Source organism: Cydia amplana, chromosome Z (genome assembly GCF_948474715.1).
Source record: "Cydia amplana chromosome Z, ilCydAmpl1.1, whole genome shotgun sequence".
Lineage (NCBI taxonomy): Eukaryota > Metazoa > Arthropoda > Insecta > Lepidoptera > Tortricidae > Cydia > Cydia amplana.
In genome coordinates this window covers 31,503,535-31,523,458 of record NC_086096.1, presented here as the reverse complement: position 1 = coordinate 31,523,458, position 19,924 = coordinate 31,503,535, and the positions used below count along the sequence as shown (strand labels likewise).

The 19,924-nt window shown below is 38.0% G+C and overlaps 3 protein-coding genes across 3 annotated transcripts in view; 2 read left to right on the top strand and 1 right to left on the bottom strand.

Moving 5' to 3' along the window:
- The window catches only part of LOC134661098 (glucose dehydrogenase [FAD, quinone]-like), a 41,277-nt gene extending 32,231 nt beyond the window's left edge, over positions 1-9,046 (top strand). The window contains exons 4-7 of the mRNA XM_063517036.1: positions 989-1,190; positions 3,587-3,798; positions 8,262-8,411; positions 8,780-9,046. Coding sequence (XP_063373106.1) covers positions 989-1,190; positions 3,587-3,798; positions 8,262-8,411; positions 8,780-8,989 — 774 coding nt within the window. The 3' untranslated portion in view covers positions 8,990-9,046. The remainder of the gene's footprint in view (positions 1-988; positions 1,191-3,586; positions 3,799-8,261; positions 8,412-8,779) is intronic.
- Positions 9,047-9,504: 458 nt separating this feature from the next.
- LOC134661944 (large ribosomal subunit protein mL51) lies at positions 9,505-11,612 on the bottom strand. The gene is made up of 4 exons (XM_063518196.1): positions 11,445-11,612; positions 11,249-11,368; positions 9,843-9,990; positions 9,505-9,717 (listed from the first exon to the last, which is right to left on the bottom strand). The coding sequence occupies exons 1-4, from the start codon at positions 11,504-11,506 to the stop codon at positions 9,574-9,576; spliced, it is 474 nt and encodes a 157-aa protein (XP_063374266.1). The 5' UTR covers positions 11,507-11,612; the 3' UTR covers positions 9,505-9,573.
- A 5,450-nt stretch (positions 11,613-17,062) lies between these two features.
- On the top strand, positions 17,063-19,924 carry LOC134661894 (zinc finger protein 664-like). The gene is made up of 2 exons (XM_063518121.1): positions 17,063-17,182; positions 18,624-19,924. Exon 2 carries the CDS (start codon positions 18,629-18,631, stop codon positions 19,778-19,780), a length of 1,152 nt encoding a protein of 383 aa, XP_063374191.1. The 5' UTR covers positions 17,063-17,182; positions 18,624-18,628; the 3' UTR covers positions 19,781-19,924.

The following is a 19,924-nucleotide window of genomic DNA, read 5'->3' as shown; positions in this document are numbered from 1 at the left end:
AATTAAAACCTTAATTCAAAATTGTAATAAGAGATCGACACGAAAATAAAATATATATTTTTCGACGGCCTCCTAGCCAAGTCGGTATAGTAGTGACCCTGCCTACGAAGCGGGAGGTCCCGGGTTCTAATCCTGGTAAAAGCATTTATTTGTGTATTTATCACAAATATTGGTTTCTGAGTTATGAATGTTTTCCGTTTCACCACTTTGTCGGCGTGAATACGTACATATTTTTCAAGTGATTGTATTAGGTAATTCAAAATCACTCTATTGGGACCGTGCACGATGGCAGCGCCCCCTAGCGTTCGCAACGTGGTCGGCGCTGTCAAATAGCGAGCGCAACAAAATAAAGATTATTCCTTAAAAATATTTACTATAATGTATGTAATCTAAATGGATTATTAAATTTTTCCTTACATATATTATAGTTTTTGTACTAGTACTGGTTAAACTGTTTCAATAGGTTAGGTCACTTTTAAGGCAGTTTACTAAAACTTTAATCGACTTATAATTATAATTAATTCACTCTTTATTCATACTATACTACATATTTTATACTGTTTTTATTAGTATTTAACTCTAACAAAATTTTGGTGGTAACTACTGGGAATAAAAATTCCCAGTATTTACCAGCGGTAAAAGGAGGGAAAAAAAAATTCCCAGTAGTTACCACTGGTACCACTGGTGGTAACTAGTGGGAATAACCCGTAATTACGGCTGCCCTATCTAAAATTCAACTCTGGGTACGGCCCTGACTTACTGTGGGACGTAGTAGATCGATCTGTAAAATTGTCATATTATTAACTAGCTTCGCACGGGTTAACAAATTATACATAAACCTTCCTCTTGAATCACTCTATCTATTAAAAAAACCGCATCAAAATCCGTTACGTAGTTTTAAAGATCTAAGCATACAGACAGACAGATAGCGGGAAGCGACTTTGTTTTATACTATGTAGTGAAGTGATTTATTATTTTGTACCCCTAGCTCACGGCAGCGTCGCCACTGTCAGCAATGGCGTATCTAGCGGGTACGGGGCCTCTGACGCTCCCAGGCGGAGCGGCGGGTTTGGCATTTAGCCGGACCAGATTCACGGAGGACCACGCAGCGACCCGCCCCGACATCGAACTAGTCATGGGTGCCGGCTCGCTTGCCGGCGACATGCTGGGGGTCTTACGAGGATTGCTGGGTATCAATTTCTTACTATGGCGTTATTTATAAACGCTTGTCAAGTCTAACAAGCCCTTCTTTTGTGTTATCTGTCATTTTGAGATTTGCGTTTGATAGAAAAGGAACAAGATTAAACAAAGGTTTGTTAAGTTTTATAAATAAAGGAGGTGTTTTTATACAACTTACCAAAAGGTTTTACTAGGTTTGTTACATTGTTATTATACGTACTCTCATACATAATTGAATCATGTCATGAACATAGTCTCGTTAAAAAACGGGAATTGGACAAAACAAGTTTTCGGCTATCAGGCAAACGACAAATAGCAGTGGGAAGATCAGCGCTGAATCGAGAAGAGTGACGTTATAAAAGAAAGGCTCTTACTCAGCAATTTGTTGGATGGGCTGCATAAATAGGACAGATTTAGATATGACATACTTTTTCAAAATATGCATGGATGGCCTTTTTGCCACATGGGATGGTGTATATCCAAAACAGAATTTATTGGATCAAAAAAATGAGTAATGGAGTTAATTTACCTTCATATCATATGTAGGTATAGTATAAATCGGATTTTTTAAATAGAGTCCCACGGAGAGCAGCCACTTTTTTCCATAATCCGTAGATAGGTAGGTATAATTGGTCAACCAGATCTTGACAGTAGAACAAGGCGGCAAATTTGAAAAATGTAGGCGCGAAGGGATATCGTCCCATAGAAAATTTGAATTTCGCGCCTTTTTTTACTGACAAGATTTGGTTGACCAGCTATACCTAAAATCCAAAATGCTAATTAAAAGGTTAGGGAAAGTCTCCTAGAATAGGCCATTTTGGACCTGGTAGCTACCCTCAGTGCCCCATTAAAAAAAAAGCATGATGTAAATGGTAGTAACAGAAACTGAACCTTAATCAAACAGATCACTTTTACAACGTAGACAATATGCTTATGCTACGAATCAAAAACGTACAATGTGTACCGTGTGTACCTACATGTTTTATTTAGAATAAATACCTAATAAACAACTTTAATAATTAATATCTTTCGCGTCAGCCCCCCGTGTGACATTTTCCCAATAAGCTTACAATTTGCATTCTAGCGCCATCTACCGAGCGCTCGCTTAAATAGTGGGTTTCGCTGCAAAGCTAAGATATTCGTCGTTATTCCACCGTGTAAAGCGAAGGAAGCAATATCGGTCTTTACAAACAAACCACTATCGCAATTTCAACAACAGGAGAACTAACAATATAAATGGCTGTAAAATATTGTTCCAGTTTTGTTTAATAAATAGAGTCTGTGTAGGTAAGAGTAGATATATTTTAAGTTTTAACTGCGCAAGGCAGTTAACCAGTAAAGTTTTGTTTACGTTATGCCAAAATCATGAAGAGTGCAATTGAATAATACCTATACCTACAGTCATATAATATAATAATTTTTATTTTCATTCAACCTAAAGTAATACATAGGGGTTGAGTTGAGACCTTCTAGTAGGTGTAGTGTACCTGTATCAGAAAGCCTCGCTCTTACAATTGTTAATTGGTAACTAATTAGAACATTGTAATACATTGTAATATGAATATTAGTATAACTATGTTACATTGAGTAAGTATATTAAGAACTAAATTACAGACTATGCGTGTGTGTATGTGTGTGTGTGTGTGTGTGAGTGGGTGTGGGTGTGTGTGTGGGTGTGTGTGTGTGTGTGGGTGTGTTTGTGTGTGTGAGTGCGCGCGCGTGCGTGTGTGCTCACTTTAGTAGTTGGGGTAGGTATTATATTTCAATATTCCAATGTAAAAATATTAGATGATAGAAGTGCACTGCTGGAATTCCTTTAAACTCACCGAATAGTTATTTACAGTACATATGGCCCTATTTTCACGCACTAAGTAGTGCGTAAAATAGCCCTTTTCGTGCGATCCTCTCCTCGAGCGAGCGAGCGTTGTAGCGCACTTGTATCGAAATAGTTATTTACAGTACACATGGGGCTACTTTTCCGCACTAGTGCGTAAAATAGCACTTTTCGTGCGTATGTCGAAACTTTAAAGTGCCATATGTACTGTAAAACGTTGGTCGATACACGTGCGAATAGGTAATTCGCAACTCGTGTCGATTTAAAACACTCCCTTCGGTCGTGTTTTAATTTATCGCCACTCGTTTCGAATTTCCTCTTTTTCGCACTTGTATCGAAAATAACTATTATGATGCACTACACTACTTGTTCTTTATATCTCCGCCTCTAATAATAATAACTGACGGCAATGGAGTTGACAGCAGTCGCCGTGGCTGAATAAGTACGTGATAAAGTACCTAAGGTACAATGAAAGTATAATAAAAGCATCATAGGCTTAGATTTTTTTAAATAATAGTTCCATGAACCAACTGTTAACTTTTAAACACGTTTATAGCGAAGGTTTTTAAACAGGAGTTACCGACGAGTGGTTCTGGAAGACCTACGGGAGCATGCCCGTAGAGGCGCGATTGCGCTCGTTTGCCATGAACCCCGTGCTGATCCGGCCACGCAGCGTGGGCCGCCTGACGCTGCGCAGCGCCCACTTCGCCGACCCGCCGCGCATCCATCCTAACTATTTCCACCATCCCGACGACATGAATGCGCTGCGCGAAGGCGTGCGATTGGTGAGCTTTTTACTCTACTACTTACTCGTTGGTATTCAATTCGCGAGTTGATCTTAGCTAGGCACCTATACCTACGCTTTGCCTCATTATGTAATATGAATATGACAATATTGGATTAGATTATTACTAGCGACCCGCCCCGGCTTCGCAGGGGTTCACAAATTATACATAAAGCTTCCCCTTGGATCACTCTATCTATTACATATAACAAAACGCATCAAAATCCGTTGCGTAGTTTTAAAGATCTAAGCATACATAGGGACAGACAGACAACGGGAAGCGACTTTGTTTTATACTGGGTACGTAGTAACGTGATATTATAGATCAGATTTTTTTTAAGTAAGTAAATATTCTACAGTAGGTAAATTAGGTAATAAAGCGGGGTTGCATTCGAATCACGCATTATAGGCAGGGGGGAGGGAGGGGGAAGGGGTAGGAACCCCCCCGACCCCTCCCCAAAGTTAGGAAATCAATAGTTACTACGAAACATTTTTTTTTATTTATTGAGGTTATGTTCAATAAAACAACCAAAGTGTACGAAAGGGACAATTAGGACTTAGAAAATTTCGTATATGTACATATTTTTGAGCACTTTGTCCGTATACATGTTTTTGACCACTGTATTACTTTATTGACAGCGAGTCGGGTGTGTTGTGAACGCAAGATACCTAACACTCCTCGCTTCGCTCGTCGTCGTACCTAACGGTGAATCTGGCACTGTATTTCGTTCCGTCACACGTAACTTCAAACACGTATAAAAAAAACTACGCGTTTCCTACAATGCGTGATTCAAATGCCAACCCGTTTAGCCGCATAACCCCGGGTTAGTGGAATGGTGCAAGTGGGCCTAAGAAATAAAGACTTTTTTTTTCTTTGATTTCTGTACTCTGTACACCACAGCTGACAGGGTCTAGCGAAAAATAAATAAATATAATCAAATTATTTACATACCTGTTTAAGTCGTAAGTTCAATTTTCTGGTTTTTTTGCACAATTGTGAACTACTTAACTTGAGTTAACATTACCTACACGAGTCTATGATACTTATAATCATGATTCTATCTATGAGAATTTGTATCTCGTATTGTATTAATTCACTGACACATAACAACAACTTTCTGGGACACTTTTAAATTTCACTACACATAACATACCACACTTCCTATAAACTATAATATCTTATAAATAATATCAATTGTAAAATTACCATTACTAATTCAAGAGCAAAATGTTATCATTTTCAAGTTGAACTGAAAAAAAACAACTGCTCGGCAAGGCATGAATCTGTATCTATGGGCTGCTTCGTTTGACGTACAAAGAGGCTCGTAGAGTTCTTAAATAAAATATAGTTGGTCAAACCATTGTGTCAGTAAATAGGAACAAAAAAAATTATATTCATCCTTTTCTTTTGGGTGCTAGTACTAGTGTAAGACAAAGATTGGATGATTCTCTCTATATATGTTTGAAATGAGACAGTCCTTTAACACTATAGGCAATAAGCGATTATAGTCTGTCAAACATATTTGTCAGTAGAAAAAGGAGCGAAATTCAAATTTTCTATGGGACAACAACCCTTCGCGCCTACATTTTTAAATTTGCCGCTTTTTTTCTACTCACTGAAATGGCTTGACAGACTAAACTAATGTACATACAGTGTGTAAGTCAAATACGGGCAATAAATTAAACCAGATATAGAATTTACCCGTCTTATCATTAATTAAGATGTTTTTTTAAGTTACACTTAATTAGAGTCAGACCAAGAAAAGTCTGCAGCGGATTTGATAGCCCACGCAGTGCAAGTGTTATTTACACGTCATCATTTCATAGAAGTTTGACGTTTAAAATAACACTGGCACTGCGAGGGCTGTCAAATCCGCTGCAGACTTTTCTTGGTCTGACTCTATGACCCCGTGATTAATTTTTTCCACATGTACCGAGCAGCAATGTACTGTAAACATTAATATAAGTTATAATTTTCAATGCATTTCTAAGTAAAATCTATCTCAATATACTTTTTAGGTCCTATGCTAACCACCGTTTAACCTTTTGGCCGCCGGACCTAGTCCGCAAAGACGCTCACTCACACGCCAGAGCAAATTTTAAGTAAACAACTAATAAAAAGTTTAGGGATTGCAAATAGTGATATCGATATCTACAATTTATGGTAAAAATCTTCTCAATTTGGCTTTGTTCTTATCCAACTTTAATTTATTTCGAAAATGCCAAAAATTAACATATTTTTTACACACAACAATGTTAAAAATAAAGGTCTTTATCATTAAAAACAACCACTAAACAATATCGATTCATGACGTAATATCACCGCACTAGGCTGTACAAGAAGTCGTTTATACAAGACAACGGCGCGCATGGACTGTCCGCAGTGCAGACCGACAAGGACTGTTTCCGCGCGGATTAAGTAATAATAGTCTCTAGGTCAACGGCGTAAGCGCTTGTCGGTACGTAAACTTTATAAGCGTAACGTTAGAGCCGCGCATCGTGTGTCGATAATATAAATGTAAGTACCGGAACTGCATTGAGGAAAATTGCACGTGGGTTAATTGAATTGTCAGTGAGTGAAGAACAATAATATTGGAAAAGGGTGGGGATCGGAAATGTTCGGGAATGCATGTTTCACATTCGACATGTTCCTTAGATGAGCTTCTCAGTTCCCGTATTACATCCATACCATGACAATTTTTCATCAATTTCAAATATATAACATTCTCATAGTTAGGCGACACTGACTATATAGTCCTAGCGTCCGCCTGTACCATTCTTGTGCGAAGCTGTCACTGCAGGGTATCACTCCCCACTACACTATCATCTTAAAATGAATCTTTTGTTCTGCAAATAAACCACAAGGACAGATTTACTTGTCTGACTCTACTATCAACAGCTGAAGAAGCTCCCTGAACTTCAGCTATAGTTAATGCCTGTCTCTCTCGTCTCGTTTTACGTATTCTAGTTACTAGTTACCACCAATTGGCATTTAACAAGTGTTCAAATGCTTAACCCTTAAATGCATAGTGCTGCCAAATGTCTACAAAACATTCGACAGCTCACAGATTAAGGGTTAAACAAATTCTGTTTGTTCCTATATATTATTTCAATAGTAAAACTAATAAATTTTCCGAATCATTACATAAATTTACGCAGTATTTTAATTTATAAAAATTACATTTGTTTAAAGACGAAATGTCGGAAAACTTGGAAAAACCTGGAAGTTGATGATTTTTAGTATGTCATTTTGGGCAGATTTTTCGGGGTTTGTAATTATGTTATATTTAAAAACTTTATCATAGGTATATCACAAATAGTGTACCTTTCTAATGGTAGTAAAAAATTTCATATATCTATTACTGAAAATTACATATTTACATAAATATGATTTAGCCAATTCAACTTCTAACACTGATTACGCAGTAAAAATCGAAGTTATATTTTTTTTACTATTTTTCCTAGAATCGGCAAACAATTATGTGATACATATATTAATTTCGGGTAAAAAGAAAAAGTCATGCATTTCAGGGTTAAATAAAACCAGATTTGCGATTTGATATTTATTTTGAATATTCTCATATCGAGTTAACATCCCATCCCTAGCTGTCTTGTATACAAGACAACGGCGATGAGGAACAAGAAAAACGTTGAAATCTGGAGCAATTTTTTTGAGAGACTTATTATAAAAGAATGGATTTCTATAGGTGCAATAAATGCAATTTTTTTTTAAACAAGGACCTAAAACATTAACATGAGTGTAAAAAAAATTATAATTGATATTTTTTCCACATTTACCGAGCGGTTGAATTTTTGTCTTGTATACAAGACAGCGGCGCCAGTGTATCGTTCTATCGTTGTCTTGTATACATGCCAACGGCGGTCAAAGGGTTAAATATTCGCCCGTATTGGATTTATACACTGTATAAGCACAGAAATATCTGGGAGACCGAGCTTTGCTCGGAAATCATATAAAAACTCAAAAATGCGCGTTTTCCCAGAGATAAAACCTAGCTAGATCGATTTTTCGCCCCCGAAAACCCCAATATAGCAAATTTCATCGAAATCGTTAGAGCCGTTCCCGAGATCCCCGAAATATATATAGATATAAATAAATATACAAGAATTGCTCGTTTAAAGGTATTAGATAGATAGATAGATAGATAGATAGATAGATAAGTAATAGTATTGGTATAAGGTTATGTATAAGGTTACCTACAAACCATCGACATCATCAGCATCACTCTTGCATATTCAACCGATAGAGAAGCAGATAACGATTCTATCTATTTTCGCGGTATCGCCTCAGTTTAAAATATTTGTGAAGTTGCTCATATAGGAACTTATGAATGCTTTCGAAACCCCCTAAAACACGCTCGGCAACGAGGCTTCTGAGTACGGCGGCCTTGTTGTTTCCGAACGTGTTAGGTGGCCGGTAGAATAACAAAATTCATTTTTTTACAGATACAGAACATAATAAACACAAAAGCCTTCCAGCGGTACGGCACGAGATTACACGACACGCCGTTCCCGGGCTGCGAGAATTTTATTTTCGACTCCGACGACTACTGGGAATGCGCTATTATGCAGACCTCCATTACTTTGGACCACCAGGTACCCTTTCTTCATTCACAATATTCACATGAAATGAATACGTACGATGATCTTACATGATCTTCATCGACATGAAGGGGTCAAAGTGGTTCTAAGTTCTAAATGGTTAGTGTAATGCACACATCATGAAGTGTTCCATTTCTAGAGTCTGTTCGGAAAGAGAAGAGTCGTTGAATGTATTGGGCCCCATACATTCCACAACTGTTCTCTTTTCGCACAAGCTGTATACTCCAATGCACAAATCTTCGCATGCCATTTGTTACAATGCAAGGACCTTTCGTTCCCACCTATGGTTTTCGCCTTAGCCGAAGCCAGTCGCGCAATGTCGTGGCCAGGCTGTTATACCTAACTCTTACGAATTTTTGCAGGTCGGGACCTGCAAGATGGCTCCGAGTGGTGACCCTACAGGCGTGGTGTCCCCGCGGCTCCGCGTGCGCGGGGTGTCGGGGCTGCGCGTCGCCGACGCGTCCATCATGCCGCGCATCCCCGCAGCGCACACGCACGCACCCGTCGTTATGATCGCCGAGAAGGCGGCTGACATGATCAAAGAAGATTGGGCGTATGTGCCCATATATTAACGATGCCAAATATTAGTCACTAGTTAGGTTCTAAATATATATAAGTAAATTTATTTTTGTTTCAATCATTTGGACTGTATACCTGCGCTCCGGCGCACGCTTGCGCTCGTCTCATGACCAATAAATATAATACTCACTAGTAGTGACAATCAATGTGGAAGCGAAGCTTCCTTGATCAAAGAAAATATATATAATGATGGATACTATTAGGTTTTCTGACACATGCATTCTAGAATAAACATGCAGGTAATGTACAAATCCTAAGAGGCGCACACACTTACGCTTATGATTCATATGCCTGAGTCGTCATGATTCCAGAGGTTGTGTATTCCCTGGCATACAAATTTATTTACAATTTTTACAGAATCGGAAAGATCATACCACCACATACAATACATACATAGCGTCAATACTTTTGTTGGAAAAGAACAGTACAAAGCTAAAAGAATGATTACTCTGTAAGTCTGTATTTGAAAAAAATTTGCAGTCTATGCAAAAAGATTTAAAAAAACGTACAAGTTTACACACTACATTTATTATTAAACATATATACCTACACAGTTATTCGCATAATATACATTATTCTAATCTGGGGAATTCCCAGTTTTTGTTTTTCTGTTAAGTTTCCTATACAAGAATGACAGGCGTTTTTCTAGATCTTTCCATTTAGTTGGCCGCATTGCTGGTTTGGCGGTCTTTGCAAACATTTTCCTCTTCCTAAGAATGACCTGAAAACAATATTAATATCTAACTTGAACTTGTAGCTAGGAAAGTAACATGACAACCCAGTTCCTTCAGGAAAAGCAACCCGGATGGTTAAATGCTAAGAGTATTAGTGTTATTACAGACTCACATGGTATTCTTGACGAGCTTGGAAGCCCCTGATCCATGCGGGGAGTGTATACAAGGTCTTCACTGGATGAAGGTCACCTTTTCCCAGAATATCTATGTAGTCATTTTGTCCGAATAGGGCTCTGCGCTCAGTCCAAGCATTTATAGGTCTGTAAAATAAGAAAGTATTTGTTACACATATAATATGGCAACACTGTGTATCTCCTAATACGGCAGCACTGTGCAGCTACTGGACAGAGTTGCCACATTAATTGGGATTCCTACCCTTTTTATTATTATTTACTATTTATAAAGCAGGCAGGCAGTTGAAATAACTGATAATGCCTGTATCCAGAGTCATCAACAGAGTTTTCCGTGTTGAGTAGAATTTGCGTTGTGCTTATCTAATTTGTTCTTGAACTCATTGACACTTTGGGCCGATACTACGTCTTCTGGGAGTTTGTTCCAAGCTTTGACCACTCTGTTGCTAAAGAAGTGTCTATGAAGATTATTGTAGGACCTGCGAGACACCAGCTGGTGCAAGCAGTATAAGCTTATACTGATGACCTCTCGGACAGTTGTTATATTGGATTTTTTCTTGGATTTCCTAATTTTTTCCTCATTTTCTTCAAAATCAAAAATTGAAGTGTCAGATTACTGGTTCCCTGTCGGTCACTGGTGCCAATATGTTATGTATGTGACAGTACATAACATAGTTGCTCCAGTGACCGACACTTCATCTGTAGTTTCAATCTAAATGCTTAAATTATGTATAAAATTTGAAACAGTCATAAGTCATAAGCAAACTATTTGTTACTGGTGTGTATTGTGTGTGTAATGACTATTATGAAATAAATAAATTGAAAAAAGAGAGTAAAGATCTGTTGAAATTTTGTATGGGTTTGAGCTATTATGAATTATGATATACATGAAAACAATTGGGGAAAATGTGATTACTTTATAATTAGAAGAAGATAGTATGGTTGGATTTTTATACAGGTGTCTGAATAGTATTTAAGAGCTCTTTCTACAATTTGGACATCTTAATAAATTCTAAGTACCTATATTGGCAGTTCTACCAGTAGAGAACTTTTATTAATGAGGTAGTCTTTGTCTTTGGTTGCTCGTAAATTGCATCTAATCATATCCATTTTCTTGTGATAGTGTGATACTATACACACTTGCCCTAAAATATCCCAGTTAACCCAGCTAATGTTTTTTATGCAACTGAATATTTAACAACATAGACATAACTGCATCCTCAATGTAAAAAATAACTTAATTCTATATTGTTACATGGCATTATTTCTATCAAAGAACTATGTGATTTTTCTTTTATAAAGAAATAATGCCATGTAATAGCCTCAATTAAACAAGAGATAATTTTTAAAACAATTAAATAAATGTATTAAATACATATAATTTTACCTGTATTCAGGTATGGGCAGGGGTCTTCCATTGGATCTAGGCAAGAGCCCACCAGACCAAAGTTTTTCATCGTACCCATACCTTCTCACAAGCCGTGTCTTGTCAGCATGATACCTTGTTCTGAAAAAAAACAGTTATGACTGTCATTCGATAGTCGAGATATTGTAGATAATATTGCAGATGTAGTAAGACTAACCTTATCACGTTTATTGTAGGTCTCCAGAATGTTTTCAATATTGTTGAGCCTATCCACTCCATCTGAGTATCACTAAACTAGCGTCGCTAGCTTGTGTGGTATCAAGGTGTTCGAAAAACTCAAAAATATAGTCTTTACATACAATTCTTGGAAAAATAGAAATGAAGGCTGAGCAGAGCGGGCTGGTCATGGGCTGGTTGTTCATTTGACACTTTTGACGTTTTGATTTTTTTTTTCGTCCATCTGGTTTTAAGTTTTGACAGTCAAGTTTTTCTTTTGTCAAAATTTAAGGCCATAACAGACTATCGCACCGGACCGCGACCTTGGTGCGGTGCGGCGCATTTATCGATAGTGTGTAAGCTTCCATCGCACATAATTATTATTAATAGCAGTCCGGCGGGCATGCGCATCGCACCAACTGACAGGTAATAATAATACTGGTGCGCTCCGCACCAATTTCCCTAGTGTGTAAGCTGCATCGCACCGATTGACAGCTGTCATTTTCAAATTATGACAGTGGACGGCAATGTAACCAGTTGATGAAATAACAAAAATGCGGAAGCAGTGCTTTAAAAAGTGTTGGAGATCGATGAAAATACTGGCACATCACAACTACAAAGGTTAAAGAGTGTGTCACTTAGCTATCTGTCAATTCTGATATATAACTGGAAAAATGTATGATCTTGTGTTGATTCGATATTAGTAAAATAAAACAAACGTTTACATATAATATTTATTTCTTTCATCCGCCTCTCCACCCAACAAGTGGTAGCAGAGCGTGGTTCGCTAGTTAAATGTAGTCGGTAAAAATAAAACTTCGTTCAAGATGAGCACATCGGCAGCAACCGCTTCGTCGTCGTACCATCGGATCGAAGCCCTAACGAAAGAAAATTACGATACGTGGTGTCTCCAAGCGCAAGCAGTGCTAATCAAAAATGGCCCGGAGAGATACCCGAGCCGAATGCAACTAGCAACGAGACGGAAAAGAAAGAATTTCTACACAAAGATCTACTAGCAAGGTCAGAATTATTACTTCTCAGCTCGCCTTCAGAGTTGAAGCAAATAAAAGGTTGCAAAACTTCGTCCGAGCTTTGGAAAAAACTAAAAGGCATTTACCAAAGTACTGGTCCCGCAAGAAAAGCAACATTGCTGAAGCATCTCATACTGAAAAAACATGACAACGGTGACGTCCGCGAACATCTTAACGACTTCATGGACACCGTCGATAAATTAGCAGACATGGGTATAACTTTAAATACTGATCTACTAAGTATAATGATGCTATACAGCTTACCCGCTTCATTCGAAACTTCAGAATAGCGGTAGAATCGAGAGATACCCTACCAAAGCCTGAAGAGCTGAAAATTAAAATTATAGAAGAAAGTGAAGCTAGACAAAACCAAGATGCGCAAAAAGAAAGAAGAGAAGGTGCATTCGATTCCAAGAAAAAGCCTAAATACTGTCAGAAATGCAAGAAAAAGGGGCATAATACCGAAGAATGCTGGAGTTAGAAGAATAAACATCAGCAAAATCAAACATTCCACAAAAAGGATGAGAAAAACTTCAGCATAACTCCTACTTGCCAGTCCATCACCTCTGCAGATACCTGGTGTCTGGACAGCGGCTGCACGTCCCATATGTGTGCACAGGAAGATAATTTTGAGAACATGAACTCCGAAACTGGAACTTTGCGGCTAGCGTCTGAAAATCACACCGCTAAAGTTGAAGGCAAAGGCAAAGTACGTATAAACATCCAAAACGAAACAATTAACCTCCATGATGCGTTGTATGTACCTACCTTGGCATCAAACTTAATGTCAGTCGCAATAATCACTGAAAAAGGAAACACCGTACTGTTCACAAAAGATAAGGCATACGTTAAAGATCAAAAAGGTAAAGTAACTCTAACTGCCACGAAAGAAAACGGCCTGTACTACACAAAGGGAGAAAAAGCAAATATAGCAAAGACAGTCAGCAACATTGAAATTTGGCACCGAAAACTTGGACATCTTAATGAAAATATTGTTATTGTTATTGTTAAAATGACTTGAAATTAGCTGCAAACAAGAAATTGATTAGAGGACTGGAACTAGGAGGAGGAAATTTACCGGACTGCGAAGTATGCATCAAAGGGAAGATGGCCAGACTGCCATTTTCATCCTTAGACGGACCACAATCTACACAAGCGCTGGAAATTGTGCATAGTGACGTCTGCGGGCCCGTCAACACTGAAACACTAGCCGGATCTAAATATTTCCTAACATTCCTGGACGACTACACTAAATATTGTTGCATCTACTTCATATCGCACAAAAGCGAAGTATTCGAGAAATTTAAGGAATACAAAAGCAAAGTCGAAAAGTTTCATGATAAACCGATAAAAAGTCTACAATCGGACAATGGAACGGAATACTGCAATAGAGAATTCGATAACTTTCTAAAAGAACATGGAATCAAGAGAAGGCTCACAGCACCGTACACGCCTCAACAGAATGGCCAAAGCGAACGCAAAAATAGGTCTCTTCTTGACAGAGCACGGTGTTTGATGATCGAAGGAAATATACCTCAAAAACTGTGGGCCGAAGCAGTATACACAGCGAACTATCTCATCAACCGAAGCCCAGCTAAAGCCCTGAAAGGTTGTACACCATATGAAAAGTGGACCGGCCGTACTCCATCTGGGAATCACCTGCGTATAATTGGATGTAAAGCTTTTGTCCTAAACAAACACAGAAAGGGTAAATTTACACCAAAATGTATAGAAGGAGTCTTCATGGGCTATGCACGGCTAGCAAAAGGTTATCGCGTTTACATTCCTGAAAAACAAGGTATTGTAATAAGCAGAGACGTGAAGTTCATTGACAAAATGTATTATAAAGAGGATGTTGATCGTACCGAAGAAAACTACGATGATTTTTTTGAAAAACAGGAACAACAGGAACGTGTGAGACCTGAAACAGAAATCAAGGTTAATAAAAATACAGAAAGAAAGAGGAAGGAAAAACAAATAAAGAAGAAGAAAAACTTACCTGTAGTAGAAGTTGAATTCTCTTCAAACCCTACCCATGAAACTGTAGTCGCACCTCCTGTATCAGAACCTGAAGATGGTGAATTTGAAACAAACGAAGAACCTGCAGAACCTGAAGATGATGAATATGCAGAACCTGAAAATTATGAAATAAATGTCAACAGTACTATAAACGAAGAGCCAAGACCTCTTAGGGCGCATAAAGCTCCAATATGGCACAAAGATTATGAACTGATTGACCAACCTTCAAATTCATATGAAAATCAAGAGCCATTAGATGAAGACATGGACGAACTCTCACTTATATGCGAAAATGATCTCAATAACGAAGAATGGCATGACGCTATCAAAGCGGAAATAAAAGCTCATATAAAGAATGGAACATGGAAAATTGTTAAGAAAGAGAAGGACATGAAAATTATTGACCATAAAATGGTTCTGAGGAACAAATGAACTCCCGAAAAAGGAGAGATAAAGAAGGCCAGACTTGTTGCGCGCGGATTTGGACAAAGACCTGGAATTGATTTCAATGAAACATTTGCACCAGTTGCCAAATTAAGTACCATTCGATCTGTAATTGGACTAGCAGTCGAAGAGGACTTAAAACTTAACCAAATGGATGTCACGACGGCATACCTGAGTATACCGAGCAATACGTAGCCGAAATAATGGTAGAGGCATGCGACGAGGATGATTTTACTTTGTATGACAAAGCAAAGAACATGCTAGAAGATATAAAAAGTATCGAACAAGAAAAAGTATGTCACCTCAAAAAGGCCCTCTATGGATTAAAACAAGCAGGAAGGCAATGGTATACAATATTAGATACCGAACTAAAGAAAATAGGATTTCAAGCGTCGAAAGCTGATCCTTGTATCTACATATTAGTCAAAGGAGGAGAAAAGACAATAATTGCCATATATGTAGACGACCTTCTTATTGCTTACTCTTGCCCGAGAATACTGGCCGAAATTAAGAAAAAGTTAAACCAACAATTCGAAATGAAAGATTTAGGACAACCAAAACGTCTAATCGGAATTGATATGGAATACAAAGAAAATAAAATAAAATTAACACAAAAGAAATTTATTGAAGAAACATTAAAGAAATTTAAGATGGAGGATTGCAAAACCACGACTACTCCGATTGAAATCAACTTAAATCTGGAGCCTAACAAGAAAGGAGGAGAGGATATTTTACCCTATAGAAAGCTAATAGGAACATTAATGTATATCTCTGTCGCTACACGACCCGACATAACGTATGCGGTTAATTATCTATCAAGATTCAACGATAGTTTTGGACCGGAACATTTTAGATCGGCCAAGCGAGTGCTACGATACTTGAAAGGCACGACTTGGATGGCATGGCGGATGCCGACTGGGGCGCTTGCAAATTGGACCGAAAGTCCTGCTCTGGTTATACTTTCAAATACGCCGGGGCAGCGATCAGTTGGGCATCCAAGAAACAAAGAAGCGTGACCCTTTCAACAGCAGAATCGGAGTACACAGCTCTGACAGAAGCTGCGAAGGAAGCAGTTCACCTAAGATCGCTGTTTAGAGATTTGGGCATAAAATTGGGACACAACCCTATAGTATCTTCCAAATCGAAGCATATAGATCTGAAAGTACACTACATCAGAGATTGTGTAAAAGAAGGTGTACTAAAGATCGAGTACAAGTGTACGGAAGAGATGGAGGCTGACCTTTTGACAAAGGCACTACCAGGGCCCAGACTCGCTATGCTTAGAGGCAAACTGGGCGTGTTGCAGTAGTAGTGTTGTGAGGAGGAGTGTTGGAGATCGATGAAGATACTGGCACATCATAACTACAAAGGTTAAAGAGTGTGTCACTTAGCTATCTGTCAATTCTGATATATAACTGGAAAAATGTATGATCTTGTGTTGATTCGATATTAGTAAAATAAAACAAACGTTTACATATAATATTTATTTCTTTCATCCGCCTCTCCACCCAACAAAAAGACACAGATTTTTTAAGATTTTCATGGAAAAAGGTGCATTATATTACCTCACGCCCATCTACCTCTAAAAAAGCGGAACCACATTAATTTAAATTCAATCTTATAGGATTCCATTGCAAAAATTCGTTGAAAAACATGGAAATATGGGACACTTGGCAACACTGGCGCACGTGTGCGGCAGTCTGTAAGCTAGGATCGCATCGTTTTGACGGTCCGGTGCGAAAGTGTGGAAGCCCACCCAAGTACGAGCTATTCCTAGAAGCGCACCAAGGTCGCGGTCCGGTGCGATAGTCTGTTACGGCCTAATCCCCCTTTAGACTATGTGCGTGAATGGCAGCGCGAGTGTGGACCAGTGTGGACTCGATTACGCTGTTTGCAAAAAATAATGAATAAATAGACCAAAGAGAATATAGTCTGTGCGGAAAGAAAAGAGTCGTGGAATCAATTCTCCAAGACTGGGCCTCAACCTTGCGGTCCAAGGCATGTTCGATCAAGTCAAAAGTCGTTTGCTGTACGTTCGTTAAGAAATGGTTAAGAACGAAGCGAGAAAAAAAAATAAGCTGACCGGACCAAGGTTGCGGTCCGGTACGCCCGTCTGTTACACTATTCAAAACGAACCAAACCTTATCCACAGACAAGATAAACATCAAAACTCTTAAAACCAAACAAAATGGCCGATGTTCATTGAAAAAACTTGTTGAAATTTTAAAAGGAATTCGCCGTAAACGTATGTATTTCAAAGTTATTACATAAACACTTTTCATGACCGTTTTGATATTTATTATAACAAATATGAATAATACTTGCCCATGCGAAACCGATTCTAATAAGAATGTCTCTATCCACAATATAAACTTGCAAGTTTCTTGTTTGTTTATTCACTAATCCTATAATTACAATCTATAGTTTATTTCTAATTGGCAAAATGATGTCTCCTGTAACTTGAACAACCAACCCATACGATATAGCATGAATTAAAAAGGCGCAGTAAATGAGTTAGGCGCGTAATTGCGTTGTTTACAGACATGAAGACAACATTTTATGAATCTATTCATCAGATTTCCGGAAGTCCAGATATTTTAGATGTGTCCCATTCTTCTATGGCTTGTGAACCAACAGCTATAGCAAAGAAAAACGTTGATTCTGTATCTCAATAAGCTGCGTAATTGTGCACTTTTTCGATTCATAGTCGATTACGCAAGGGTGATAAAATTTCCTTGGGCGTGTGCATTGTTTATGTTTCTATCTGTACTGATACTAGGTTTATTTACATACTTTAATAGTGCTTAAAAATATAATATTCGACAATGCTAAGTTTGATAAAGAAATGATGTGTAAACAATAACATGTTAGTAATTTTAATCTTTGTTTTATAAGTTATTTTGTTAAAAACAAAATGGCGCGCAATAGACGCTCTCTTTTCCTCGTTTTGTTGTCTCATGCTACAGATAAGGAATGATTTAAATACAAACATTTAATGTTCTATTGACAAAGTATCCTTATTTGCATATGTATTTTTTCAACTTTTTGCCCTTACTTTTAACATATATTCATAATTAAAGTAGCATAATAAACTTGCTTAAAAAATTTGGGATAAGGTTTTGTATGGCACCATAATTATTATTTAAATAAAAACAGTTTTTTTTTATTGCACATCATTAGTTTTTGTACTCAATATAATTATTTATTATTTCTTTTTTACCCAATACAAGACATCACAATACAAATGAAACAAACATGCAACAAGACTAATATTTTAACCCGTCAAACGACAATCATACAACAAATTGATGCAAAGCAATTTGACCCATATTGATCAGTAGTAACACACGTCTGATACTGGGTCACTATGATCCAAAATGAGTTAGTATCACACTTGTGATACTAGGGCACAGGTTAATGTAATCTTTGTGACCAAAACAGATTTATTTATTACAGATTTTTTTTGTCAAGTATTGTAGGAGGTTACAATCTATTTATAAACCATGTCCATAATTTGCCATCTACTAAGGATGTTAGTAGAACATGTTAGAACATTTCTTCTAACTTCCCTTTGACAATTGGACAAAAAACAAGACAAATATAGTTGATCCACTCATTTATTGCAATAGTCGATTTATGAATATACAAAATAATCGATGTTAAAACTGTTTATTTCTTGATTTCAGTGAAAATGTCTAAACGGGAACAAAGTGATAGAAGTGAGAGGAAATTGGACTCAAGTGATTATGAAAATCTTATATCACAGCACAGTATATTTGAGCGGACTAAACACCAAGAGTTGCCCAGTTTTCCTGGATTTTCTAATGCAGAAACTCAAACAAAGCCTGGTGACATAAAAGGTCAAGGAGTTCAGTCAGCTTTAGGCCCATGGCACTATAATCCATGGTGGATGTTGGCAAGCACTTCAAGGACCACTCCATCACATGATGATTTTTCGGAAAATAGTGACCAGGCTAAGGTTAAGCAGGAACCCCGAGGAGCACCATCCCCCGAACGTGATCCTTTAGGGGGTGACCTAGACCACTACAGAAGCACTGTGACACCACCTGTAGGATTAGACTCATTCTGTGATGATTGCTCAGATCCATTTTGTGATTCCAGTGCTGCAATCTGTCGGAAGCTGTTTCACTGTCCACATTGCAGAAAGAGCTACCCTACTATTCTCGAATTTAACACACATCTAACTGGTGTGCATCCTGCGCAAAAGCCATTCAGATGCCAAATCTGCTTGGAACCCTTTCACAAGAAATCACATCTAAGAAGACATTTAGATGCTAATCACACTCGAAAAGATGTAAACAAGTGTTCAGTATGTTCAAAGTACATCAAAGATAAGAGTAACCTACGTAAACATATGCAAGTCCATACTGGCAGAGTACCTCAGAAGCAGTTCAAATGCGATCTTTGCAATAACAAACGCTATATGTCATTAGACAGACTTAACAACCATAAAGTGGTTTGCACTGGAGAGAAAGTGTTGAAATATTGCGATATGTGCCCAAAGGTATTTGACAACTCCAGGTCATTAAATAGCCACAAGAAAGTCCATGCCCGAGAACTCAAGTGTGACAACTGTGGAGAACAGCTGCGTTCTTTGGAACAATTTACAAACCACAAGATGATTTGTCAGGGATCATCGGAAGCAGCGATCGGTGGAGGACTGAGCGGCGCGCCAACCTCTGCCAGCTCTTCAGGCAACCGCTGCTGCACACAGCCTGGCCTGTGCGAGCACGACAAGCCCGCCTACCTCAACATCCCTGGCTATGCAGCTGGCAGAGTTCTTGATGCAACACTCTCATCATTGAAATCAGAATTGAACTGATTAAGCAGCCTACACACATGTCCATAAAAAGGGTATAACTAATTTCATTTTTTTACATGATTACCAAATAGTTGAAATGATGACAGTAAAAACTAATTTTCATGATTGAGAATTACACAAGACTGATGCAAATATCCCGCCTCA